Source organism: Orcinus orca, chromosome 7 (assembly GCF_937001465.1).
Source record: "Orcinus orca chromosome 7, mOrcOrc1.1, whole genome shotgun sequence".
Lineage (NCBI taxonomy): Eukaryota > Metazoa > Chordata > Mammalia > Artiodactyla > Delphinidae > Orcinus > Orcinus orca.
Window position 1 is genome coordinate 101,456,759 of NC_064565.1, and position 11,567 is coordinate 101,468,325.

Below are 11,567 nucleotides of genomic sequence, written 5' to 3' on the forward strand. Positions count from 1 at the left end.
CTTCCTTTAACAGAAGAAACAAGATCAGAGACAGGACATGATCTGGTGACAATGTCAAGTGGATCGCTGGCAGAACAAGGACCAGAATTCCAGTGCCCCTTTCTTCTGAGGATCTCTTTGGCCTGAATCTTCAATGCATGTCCCTGTAGCAGTGCCTGGAAGGTCTTTCCCTCTGAGGCACTCAGTGGGAAACTGAGGTCAAGGTAGGCATCAGAACTCCCTTCCTCCCATTAGGCTAACCACTGGCCATGGGACTCAAGAATGAAAAGGAGAAGGGTCTGATTGTGCAGGGTGAGAGAAGGTGGAGGCAGGGGGCAGTCACGTGATCTAGACATGAATGCCCAAGTGGCAGGAAGTGTCTGAAATCAGAGCTAACTTGGGAGGCACAGAACTCGGGGTGCCTGGAAGGGAGCCAGAGGAGTTGTGGGACTCAGGCCAGGAGGGGAGCAAATGGCCATACCGTGGTCACCCAGACCCTTGCACCAGAGCTGGCCACTTCTGCCCTTGGAAAGTGTTTCACAAGGCTCCGTGCGTGTGAGAACAGCCCAGCTCAGCTGAGGATGGGTAAGAGGGTGTGGACTCACACACTCAGCAGCACCCAGAGAGGAAGCGTAGCCAGAAGGGCTGCCCAGCACATCACTTGTGCAGAGTGCCTGAGTCTGCGGTCCTCATGACAGGTGAGCGGCCCCCTCCGGGGACAGAGTCTGAATGGGGGTGGGGGGGGAGTCAGGGGGGCAAGGACACCGGCCTGAGGCTGGGTTCTTCACATCCCCGAGGGCAGAGTGCCCCCTTGCCTCATCTCTGTGGGTCTGGAACCCCTGGGGCCTCCTTGGCTGCTGGAGGTGGCAGGGATGAGGCCAAGGGGCACACACGGTGGGGCCAGCTTTCCCTCCTCAGAGCCCACGTCCCTCTCCACATCCTCCGTGACGAGAGAGATCTGGGTCTGGGAATCTCTGCACTCACACGGAAGGAGGGTAATCATGAAGGCCCCGCTTCTCACACATCTTCTGTAATGTTTGGTCCGGGGTGGAGGCGGTGGACCCAAGATGGGAGTCAAGGCCTCCTGTTCAGTTGGGCCTTCATTTCTCCACTTTGCCAAGAGGAGGTGTGGGAAGAGGACAGATGGCTTTAATCCTGGGCCACCAGAAAGAGGCGCGTCACTCACCAAGGCTCATGGGGCCGCTTGCAGGTGACACAGGCCCCCCAAAGCTCAGCAGGACCAGATATGGTTCCATCTCTAGCCCACCCAACCCGGGGTTACAGCAAGAACCTCCCGGAGGGACCTACCTGAGCAAGAAGATCCCCATCCCAGATGCAGAACCGGTGAGGATGCTGGAAACTTCCTGGGGTCTTTCGGGATGGACAAGACCACATGGGATCTCACAGGGGACGGGGGTCCCTTCCAGCTCTGAGCAGCCTTGATGGACAATGGCAACCGCTGCCTCCCTGCTTCTGTCCCCAGTGCTTAGCTGGGGCACTTAATATTTGTCTAAAAATTATCAAGTGGCTTTCTAGATGAATCTCAGCTTTCCTAGGAAGGGAAAGGGACCTGGGGTGAATTCCGGTTGGAGCCTCAAGGATTTGTTGTAACATTTAAGGAAAGGACGCAGACAAGGGCATCGGGAGACGTGGAGCCTGCCGGCTGGCTTCTAAGAGACTATCACCCTGCATTCCCAGAATCTTTAGCAGATGCCCAGGCTGCTAGGCCAACCCCCGGAATGGGGGTGGGGAGACCCTAGGCTCAGTGGACTCCAGAGAGGAGGCCCTGTGGTCTGAGAAGGGACTGGGCAGGGAGGCCTGACCCAGGAAAGCTCCCCTCTGGGCTCTGAGGATCTGCTGACTCAGGGCCTGCTCGAGGCAGGCTAGTCAAGTGTAGACCACAGAACCTGACCGATCCAGAAAGCTGATCTGCCGTGACTCAGCAAATCCTGAGTTCCTCTCACCCCCTGTGCTCCACTACCCCCCACCCCAGGGTGGCAGCTCCAGGAATGGGGAATGGAGGCCAGGGCTGGCCAGCCTGCCCAGAGGGGCTCACCTGGGGGCTGGCCATGGCCAGCGGCCCCCAAGCCTGTGTCCAAGACCCCTCACTCCACTTCCCTCCACAGGGCACGTTCAGCCTGCGGAAGTTGTGGGCCTTCACGGGGCCCGGTTTCCTTATGAGCATTGCTTTCCTGGACCCAGGAAACATCGAGTCGGATCTTCAGGCCGGGGCTGTGGCTGGATTCAAAGTGATTGAGTCGGGGCACGGTGGGGAGGGGGTGACCAGGCTAAGTGGGTGGAGACCCCCAGCTTGCCACGTTTCCCCAGAGTGGCCTTCATGGCCAGTGTTCCTGGGAACAGGTGTTAAGTTCAAATGGACCACAAAAGGGTCCCCAAAGCAGCCCTGCGGGAGTGGGGGGTGTCTTCTAGCTCCATCTCCCCAACTCACTCCCCAGAGGGTGTCCTTGGCTAGAGGGTCCCAGCAGCTCAGGGCTTATCAGACTGGTCCCTCTGGCTGACGGCCTCTCCCTGGCTTCTCACAGCTGCTCTGGGTACTGCTGTGGGCCACCGTGTTGGGCTTGCTCTGCCAGCGACTTGCTGCCCGGCTGGGCGTGGTGACAGGCAAGGACTTGGGCGAAGTCTGTCATCTCTACTACCCTAAGGTGAGCTTGGTGCCCCTGGACAGGAAGCACCTGAAGAGGTGACTTGCCCAAGGTGAAAAACAGGTGGGCATTGGCTCGGGATAATCATTGGCTGGGGTGGGCACCGGGGACTTGGCCGTCAGTGTCCACGCAGGCCAACAGAAATCACGCTGCTAGATATTTCAAAGGTATCTAAGGCGGGATGCAGTCACAAAGGTGTTGAAAGAGCTGGAGGAGAAAGGGAAGGAGGTGTTACCCAGAGATCAGAAAGCTGCTGGACAGGAGCCCAGGGGCCATCATTCGCACCCAAGCTTCTAGAGGCCTTGCCGCCACTGCTGACTGGAGCCCATGTTGCCTTGTGCCCTTGCTGGTGCGAGCTCCAGAAGGGGGGGGTAAAAATGATGTCTCCCTGCCTTTCCATTTCCTTTAACTATTTCCTACTGTTGACCTAAAACAAATAGACTGCTAGATACTTCTCCAACAAAGATGGGTTGAGAATCATAACTGGGGAGAGAATCATAACTGGGGAGTCTGAAGCCATGGGGAGCCACGTGCAAGTCTCCGCACAGCAAAGGAAGGAGAACCCTTTTATGGAGGGGAAAGGGAATTTGGGAGGCCGATAGTCAACAAAGAGTCCATGGCTTTTCAGTGGCTGAGTCCTTGCCGGGAATGAAGAGGAGTCTTTCTTCTTCCTGTTGGACTCTGCTATCTTTGCAGGGCGTGGGAGCTTCCCCTTCTCATCTCCTGACTCTATTTAATTGAGGCTTCTGTTGATTAATTTTACACCATGAAAACCTAACTGGAAGCCCGCTGGCAAGGCAGACTTGCAAATGTAGTTTGCAGGCTTCCAGCCCAGGAGTATAGAGCCGGGTACAGAAAGGTCAGTCAGTGTAGGTCTGAGACAACAGACAAATAATTGGTCCAGCCTTAATGACGGGATTACCTCCCCCTAGGTGCCCCGCACCCTTCTCTGGCTGACCATCGAGCTAGCCATCGTGGGCTCAGACATGCAGGAAGTCATTGGCACAGCTATTGCATTCAATCTGCTCTCAGCTGGACGGTACTCTGGAGGGGCCCCAGCTCTTCAGTCCAGGGCTGGGAACAGCGGCTTCTTCCTCCCCAGGCCTTCTATTTCCCTGTGTCCATTTCATCCTCCAGTCACCTCTGACTCAGAGTTATTGCCCAATTTGCCGGATGGGGAAGTGGAGACCCAGATATGTAAAGTGACTTTTCTCAAATCACACAGATGTCGGTCACCATGCAGCCTTCAGGACTGCAGCCCCAAGCTCCCTACCACGCTGGTCCTCCACACAGCTTGGCCCTTCCTGGCGTGTATGTGGCATTTTCCCGTCTCTAGCACACTCCCACTCCCCTCTCCCTTAGCTGTCTGGGGCCATTTGAGTGCCTGCTCCCAGGAAGCCACATTCTACAGTCTCCAGCCCTGAGGAGGGAGTTCCAGACTCCTGGACCGGGCGGGGCTGACGCAGGCCACTCTGGTTTCAGAATCCCACTCTGGGGTGGTGTCCTCATCACCATCGTGGACACATTCTTCTTCCTCTTCCTCGATAACTACGGTGCGTGTGCCTCTCATCCCATAGGGGACTTGGCGAGGGGGGGGACTGGCAATGAATGTAGGAGCTGATGCTCTGCTGAATTGGGAGAAGTGCTCCTAGCAGCCTCACTCTGACTGTATGGCCTTGAGCAAGTTACTTAGACTTCTGTTTCTTCATCTATAACACGTGGATAGTAGCACAGAGGCCACAGGGCTGTGGTGGGGCTTCACTGAGCGCTATATGTTAAGCACTTGGCACAGTGCCTGGAACAAAGTGCTCAAGATACCGGCCGTTAATAATTGTTTATGTTATAATTTTGGTTGTTTGGTTTTTCGGTTCTGCCCCTTTGTTCTCCCCCAGGGTTGCGGAAGCTGGAAGCCTTTTTTGGATTTCTTATTACCATTATGGCCTTGACCTTTGGCTATGAGGTGGGAAGCCGTACCAGTACCACGTCCCCACACCAAGGCCACCCCACTCCGCCCCATGCAGAGCCTGAGGGGAGCGGGGAGCGGACCTTAGCCATGCTCCCTAGTGGCCAGGGTTGGGGTGGAGGGTGAGAATGGCTGCTCAGGGGTGGGGTGGAGCCTGACCAAGGCTCCTCTCCACAGTATGTGGTGGCACGTCCTGCTCAGGGAGCACTTCTTCGGGACCTGTTCCTGCCCTCGTGCCCTGGCTGCGGCCAGCCCGAGCTGCTGCAGGCCGTGGGCATCATTGGCGCCATCATCATGCCCCACAACATCTACCTGCACTCAGCCCTGGTCAAGGTGAGCAGACTGGAGGGGAGGGAGACATGCTCTCTCCCTAAGGGCCACACCGGCTCCGCCCCCAAGGCTGGAGCCCCTCCCCTTTGCCTCCCAACTCTGTGAATTTAGGAGGGAAGTGAATCACTCTTTATTCAATATGTAATAATAGAGGGTCTACTGTGTGCTGGGAGCTGGGGGTCAGTGATGAAGAGACAGATAAGTCCTCTGCCTTCTTAGAGCATGCATTCTAGCAGGAGAGACAGACCATGGGCAAGTAAACAATAAAGGAAAGAAATGGATTGTGAAAGGTGCTCTGAAGGAAACAAAACAGAGAAGTATGATGGAGAATGACTGAGGAGGGGGCTCCTTTAGAAAAGGAGTCAGCAAAGGCCTTTGAAACATGAAGGATGGGAAGGAAAACCAGGGGAGAAGAGATTCTAAGCAGAGGGACTGGCAAGTGCAAAGGCCCTGAGGCAGAAACAAAGGCCTATCCCAGACGGCCATGTAGGGGGCTTTAGAAAGAACTGGGGTTTGGGGGGAACACAGGTAGAGGTGTGAGGGTTGAGAATGTTGGGATGACTCAGGGACTTCGGTGCTTCCCTCCCTTTGACTTTCATAGTCTCGAGAGATAGACCGGACCCGCAGGGCAGACATCCGAGAAGCCAACATGTACTTCCTGATTGAAGCCACCATCGCACTGTCTGTCTCCTTCTTCATCAACCTCTTTGTTGTGGCTGTCTTTGGGCAAGCCTTCTACCAGCAAACCAACCAGGCTGCGGTGAGGCACACCCCATGCCCACATGCCCTTCAGGCTTTGCTGGGGACTCCAAAGAGTGCAGCTAAGCCCTTCGAGTCTCTGTCCTGTACTCCAGGCACTGGTAGGGGAGGGAGTCTGCGACCCTGGCCTCTGGCTGGGAGCCCCTTCCCCACCCCACTGGGGAGACATGCATGTAGGCTTGCACGCGGTCAGCCCCACGCCAGGGGCTACAAGGCACAGACGTCCAGGGGAGGTGACTGGCGGGAGGAGCTGAGTCTTGGAGGATCCAGCATTCCAGCTGCACCTTGAAGGATGGGCAGGATTTGCCCAGCAAACTGCAGGGAGGGCATTCTGGGAGGGGGCTGCCTGCCTAAGCACGAGCGTGGGGTCAGGAATATGCAGGCAGGCAATTTCTTTCCTTGAGTTTCTAGTGATGATCTTCATTATTAGTAGATAAACTGTCATTCATTCAGCAAAGATTTATTGAGCATTTGTTATGTATCAGCCAGTGTCTTAGGCCCTAGGGATACAGCAGCCAATGATAGAGACCTTGCCCTCTTGCAGATGAAATTCGGAGGCAGTGAGCAAACAGGAAACAAATCAACCAATCAGTTGATCGGTTTCAAAGGAAAATATGAACGATGTTGTGAAGGAAATAAAGGGGGTGATGAAACATAATTGGGGGTGTGGTGAGGGAGGGACTACTACATTAGGCCAGGTGGTCAGGAGAGGCCTCTTGGAGGAGGTGACATTTGAGCGGGCTCTGAAGGCGAAGGAGCCGGCCAGCTCCTCCCTGGCTCTCTGGGATCTGGGCCTCTGCCTGTCTCAGTTTTTGAGTGAGTCTCTGTCCCAAGGCTCTAACAACTGCTAGCCAGTGTTGGGCGCTTACTGAACGCTGACGGGGTGGGGTGGGGATGGGACAGACTGGCCAAGCCTCCGGGGACATGGGCACTGCCACTGCCTTGCTGTGTGACCTTGTGAGGTCATAGCCCTCCCTGGGTCTCTGCTCCTTAGCATAAGGAGAGAGGTCTAAATAGGACGGCAAACCATAGTCACACATTGCCTTCGAGACCAGCCGAGTCACAGAGCTGTGGGAAGGGGGTCCCAGGTAAGGGAGAAGGGCCTGTGGGGCAGCCTGAGTCCCCGCCGGCCAATTGTCTCTCTGTGGTAATGCCAGCTCTTACAATCCAAGAGCAGCTGGAAACCAGGGTCTCATGTTAAATCTTCTCAATTGTAAATGTCAACCAATTCACACTAAAGAAAAAAAAAATTTGTTAGTCACACAAAGTATGTCTGGCTGGATTCAGCCCGCGGGCCACTAGTTTTCAATCCTTGGTCAAGGCTTGGAGGTCTGATTTTCCAACATTGAGTGTGCGCTTCACATCTCCTTCCTACTGCCCGGTGCCCGCAGTTCAACGTCTGTGCTAACAGCAGCCTCCACGACTACGCCAAGATCTTCCCCATGAACAACCTTACAGTGGCGGTGGACATTTACCAAGGAGTAAGCGCGAGGCAGGGCGGGTATGGAAGGGCTCGATCCAGCTGGGCTCCTCGTCACGCCCACCTCAGAGGTAGCGTCTGCGCGAGAAGGGGCGGACCCATGGCTCTGACCACACCCCTCCCTCCAGGGCGTGATCCTGGGCTGCCTCTTTGGCCCCGCAGCCCTCTACATCTGGGCGGTGGGTCTGCTGGCCGCCGGGCAGAGCTCCACCATGACCGGCACCTACGCGGGACAGTTTGTGATGGAGGTGGGGCTGCGGCGGGCCGGGGCGGGCAGGGGACTGAGGGCAAGGCACACTACTCGGGGCTCGGACATCAGCTTCCTTGATCCTTAAGGCAGCCCAACGGGTGCCCTTATAAGCCCCATTTTACAGATGAGAAAACTGAGATTCAGCGAGATGAGGCCCGAAACTGCAAACCCAGAACTAATAGAAGCCTTTTCTCCAACACGGTTTAGTCTTCAGCAATCAGCTGTGGGAGGGGAACCCCCCCTAATTTCCCCCCATCTATCCCCTCACCACCAACTATGGACAGAGCTGCCCCCATTTCAAAGATGGAGAAACAGAGTGTTCCTCCAGGCATGAGATGGGCTGAGGGAGGATAGAGGGTCCCTCCCTTGGAACACAGTCCTGCACCCCGCCACCAAGGTGCCCACCCCACCCCCCAGGGCTTCCTGAAGCTGCGGTGGTCACGCTTCGCCCGAGTCCTGCTCACTCGCTCCTGTGCCATCCTGCCCACCGTGCTCGTGGCAGTCTTCAGGGACCTGCGGGACCTGTCAGGCCTCAACGACCTGCTCAACGTGCTGCAGAGCCTGCTGGTAAGCCTGCGGGCCCTATCACCTCCTTCCCGCTGTGGAGCCAAACAGGAACCACAGCAATCCCCCTACAGAGCCTCCCCTGCGTCCCAGGCGCTATTCTAAACACACCTTATCTACAAGCCTCATGTACTCTCCACAGCCACCCCAGGGGGTAGGAACCACCACTATCCCCATTTTGCAGATGGGAAAACTGATGCGTGCAGTTAAGTGACCAGTGGCACAGCTGGGATACAAGCTCAGGCAGCCTGGGGCCAGAGCCCCCAAACACCCCTACAACCTTGGAAGGCAGAGAGGTGGAGAAATTGAGGCCCAGAGTGGTTAGGAGACTTTCCCAAGGGTGCACAGTGAGGCAGAGGGTGACTGGAGCCCCGGCCTGCTCCTCCCCTCCTTACTGTATTCTAAGGGCAGGGTCCCTCAGCCCCCTCCTCCCGCTTCTCCCCAGCTTCCCTTCGCTGTGCTGCCCATCCTCACGTTCACCAGCATGCCCGCCCTGATGCAGGAGTTTACCAATGGCCTGTGAGTACTCCCCAACCCCAGCACTGGACTTACATTACCACACTTGATCCTCACAACCACCAAGAGGTAGGAAGTCCCATTATTCCCACTACCCAGATAAGGTCAGAGAGGTTAAGAAACTTGCCGAAGGTCACACAGCTAGCTAGCAAGTGGAGGAGCCAGGACTGGAATCCTGGGCCAGGGGCTGTTTCTAGAGCTTGAGCTCCTCCCCCTCACCTCAGACTCTGCTTTTGCCAAATCCTGCCAGTGTGGTGCCTGGAGGGCCCAGGAGGCAGAAGTTGGCCAGGGGTCTGCCCCAGGGCCCACAGCCCTGGGAAGCTGGCTTTGTGTATCCACCCCCCACCTTAGCTCCAGGCTGGCTGTGGGCACTGGAGGAGATGCAGCCAATCCTGAGCCTCCCTCTCGTCCCCAAGGGTGAGCAAGGCCTTCACTTCTTCCATCATGGTGCTCATCTGTGCCATTAACCTCTACTTTGTGGTCAGCTACTTGCCCAGCCTACCCCACCCTGCCTACTTCAGCCTTGTGGCACTGCTGGCCGCAGTCTACCTGGGCCTCACCACCTACCTGGTACTGTTGGGTCCGCGGGCGCCTTGGGGATGGGGGAGGCAAGGAGAAGAGACAACAGATGGAGGGCTTAGTGGGGGGATGCACTGGGGCTTCCCCAAAGGTCTTGTCCTCTCCCCTACTCATGGTCACCCCTCCTCCAGACCTGGACCTGTCTCATCACCCATGGAGCCACCCTTCTGGCCCACGGTTCCCACCAACACTTTCTGTATGGGCTTCCTGAAGAGGATCAGGAGAAGACCTCTGGATGAGCTCCCACCCAGGGCATGGCCGAGGGTGTAACGAGTGGGGCAGACTGGCCTGCTGGACCAGTGGGGGTCGGGGGTGGTGTGTGGAGGCAGCAAGATGGAGTTCTGGAAGCAGGCCAACCCTGGTTCCCCTGGTTCCGTAGGGACCTGCTGTCTCCTAGTTTGGACAAGTGATTAACCTCCGGATCTCAGTGTTCTCAACTATAAAATGGGGACACCAACCTTGCAGCGGAGGTAAATAAAGTACTTTAACACAGAGCCTGGCACTTGAGACTTAAAAAAAAAAAATCATTCCTAAAGTATTTATTGAGCACCTATAGGAGTAACCTGACAGACCAACCCAATTGGGGGTGGGACACAGGCTCCAAACTGGTACTTTAAAAATAGAGTCTGAAAACGATAAATAAATGCTAATTCACTTCTTATCCAAAAGAGCAGGGAAATGGAAACAGGAAAGCACAAAATCCCTGAACCATCCAGAATAGTCCCCCTACCCGAAGGTCTGCCTCGCTCCCACTCTCGCTGGAGTGGCCTCAGCCTTTCTGTTCCACCTGAAACCCCTTTTCCAGGCAGGAAAACAGAAGCGCGGTTCTCCCCTCTTAGGGCGCCAAGTCCTAAGGAACCCAAGAGTCGGTGCCTCTCAGGCCCAATTCCTTTGCCATCTCCCCAGGGGACCAGGCGACCGGGACTCCCAAGCCGCGCAGTTAACGCTCCCTGGGCGTTGACTCCCAGCTCCCCCTAGGGACAGGGACGATCCCGAGCGCCGGTACTCCCCGCCTCCAAAGAGGAGGAGGCTGTCACTCGGGCTTCGCGCCCGGGGGCCTCGGAATCCGCCCAGGCGGGAAGGTGGGGTGAGCTTTGTGGGCGGGGAACCCCCTCGGCCGCAGGGAGCGGCCCGGCGCCCTTTCGCCCCTTGAAGGGGCTGCACTTTACAGACGCTCCCTGGGCTGTTTCTAGGCTCCCCCAAGTCCCTCCTGCCTCTTCCCGTCCCTTCGACCCCAGCCCCTGAGCTGTGGCGAGCGTCGGCGATGAGGGGCCGCCAGCCCTTTCCCCTAGATTGAGCTTGGAGTGGGCGCTGTGCCTGGAAGCACCCCCGATTTCCCGGGGATGCGGCGGGGCAGGCAGCTGGGCTCCGCGCTCCGGTTGAGGCGCTTGTTTATGAGAAGAATTTCCTCTTTCTTAAAAGGGCAACGAAACAAGTGGGGCCCTCTAAGAGGGACGGGATGGGACAGGTCTGGCTCACCCGAGCAACGGTGGAGAGGTACCTGGGCTAGAACGCCGCCCAACCTCCTTCTCCCGGCTTGTCCCTGGAGAAGATGGGGCCCCTGCGAACTGAAAGAGAGGATGAATGGGGGCCAGGTAGCGGAGAAACGGGAGACCCCTTTTTTGCTTCCCTGAGGTGCCCCCAGCTGTACCCCCTGCCCACCCCTCTGGTCAATTCTGTAGGCATTAGTTGGGCGCCAGCCCTGTGCTAGACCTGGGGAAGGGAGGCACAGTCTCGAATTAAAGATGTCAGCTCTCTAGGAGCTCACACTGGGTTGGGGGGAACCTAAGTGAATGACAACAGAACACTGACGATCCGAAGTGTGCGTCAGGCACACCTGCAACCGATGAGGCAAGGCCCACAGAAGATAAACTCCGGGACAATATTTTTAAAGCTGAATAGACATAGGGAGAGCAATCAAGGGAGAGATGAGCATGCCGGGAGTTGGGGTGGGGGGGTCAGTGTATGCAAAAGCTAGAGACTTGCAACCTTGTTGGGAGTTCCCCAGAAGAACGGGCGGGCTGGTCATACCAATAGGCAAGTCTGGAGCTTAGAACTTGGGGTAAAGGAAGGTGAGGAGGGGAGGGGACCAAAGGGCCAGCTAAGGGTTGCTCTGGGCCTGGGTAAGGCGTTAGCGATGAAGTCAGGCCAAGGTCAGTCATATCCAGACAGGGACGCCTCCAAAAGGGCTGCTCCCTCCCCAGTAGCTCTGGTCCTCCCAGCCCCCAGGTTCAGATCTAACTAGATGCTTCATCAGCCCCTCAGGCTGGGAGTGGCCTGACACCTTTACTCTCCCCAGAAGCTTCCACCCACAACTCCATCCCCACAGACACCCCAGACCCGGCACTGCACAGGCGTCCTGACTCACTCCGCATCCACCCCGCTCTGTCGGAATGTGCACCACGGTGTGTCTCGGAGCCTGGGAGGAGGGCATCCGGCCTTTCTGCTCGGCATTCCCCCTACCCACTTGCCTGGGTTGGACCC

General features: G+C 56.8%; 1 protein-coding gene across 2 annotated transcripts; it reads left to right on the plus strand.

The window, feature by feature from the left end:
- The first annotated feature begins 405 nt into the window (after positions 1-405).
- On the plus strand, positions 406-9,577 carry SLC11A1 (solute carrier family 11 member 1). Of its 2 annotated transcripts, XM_004262722.4 has the most exons (15): positions 413-677; positions 1,190-1,323; positions 2,106-2,228; positions 2,523-2,642; positions 3,575-3,681; positions 4,125-4,195; positions 4,535-4,602; positions 4,783-4,938; positions 5,537-5,695; positions 7,086-7,175; positions 7,303-7,422; positions 7,842-7,991; positions 8,434-8,507; positions 8,921-9,074; positions 9,215-9,577. In XM_004262722.4, the coding sequence occupies exons 1-15, from the start codon at positions 671-673 to the stop codon at positions 9,320-9,322; spliced, it is 1,641 nt and encodes a 546-aa protein (XP_004262770.1). In that variant the 5' UTR covers positions 413-670; the 3' UTR covers positions 9,323-9,577. The 2 variants fall into 2 exon arrangements, with proteins under 2 accessions (XP_049568600.1, XP_004262770.1); XM_049712643.1 differs by lacking the exon at positions 8,921-9,074 and having other exon boundaries at positions 406-677.
- The last annotated feature ends 1,990 nt before the right edge of the window (positions 9,578-11,567 follow it).

What these genes read in the sequence shown, in the direction of transcription:
- SLC11A1 (XM_004262722.4), top strand. An exon ending in CCATCCCAGATGCAGAACCG is followed by an intron (nt 1,324 to 2,105) that starts GTGAGGATGCTG and finishes TTCCCTCCACAG; the next exon opens with GGCACGTTCAGCCTGCGGAA. An exon ending in CGGTGGACATTTACCAAGGA is followed by an intron (nt 7,176 to 7,302) that starts GTAAGCGCGAGG and finishes CCCTCCCTCCAG; the next exon opens with GGCGTGATCCTGGGCTGCCT.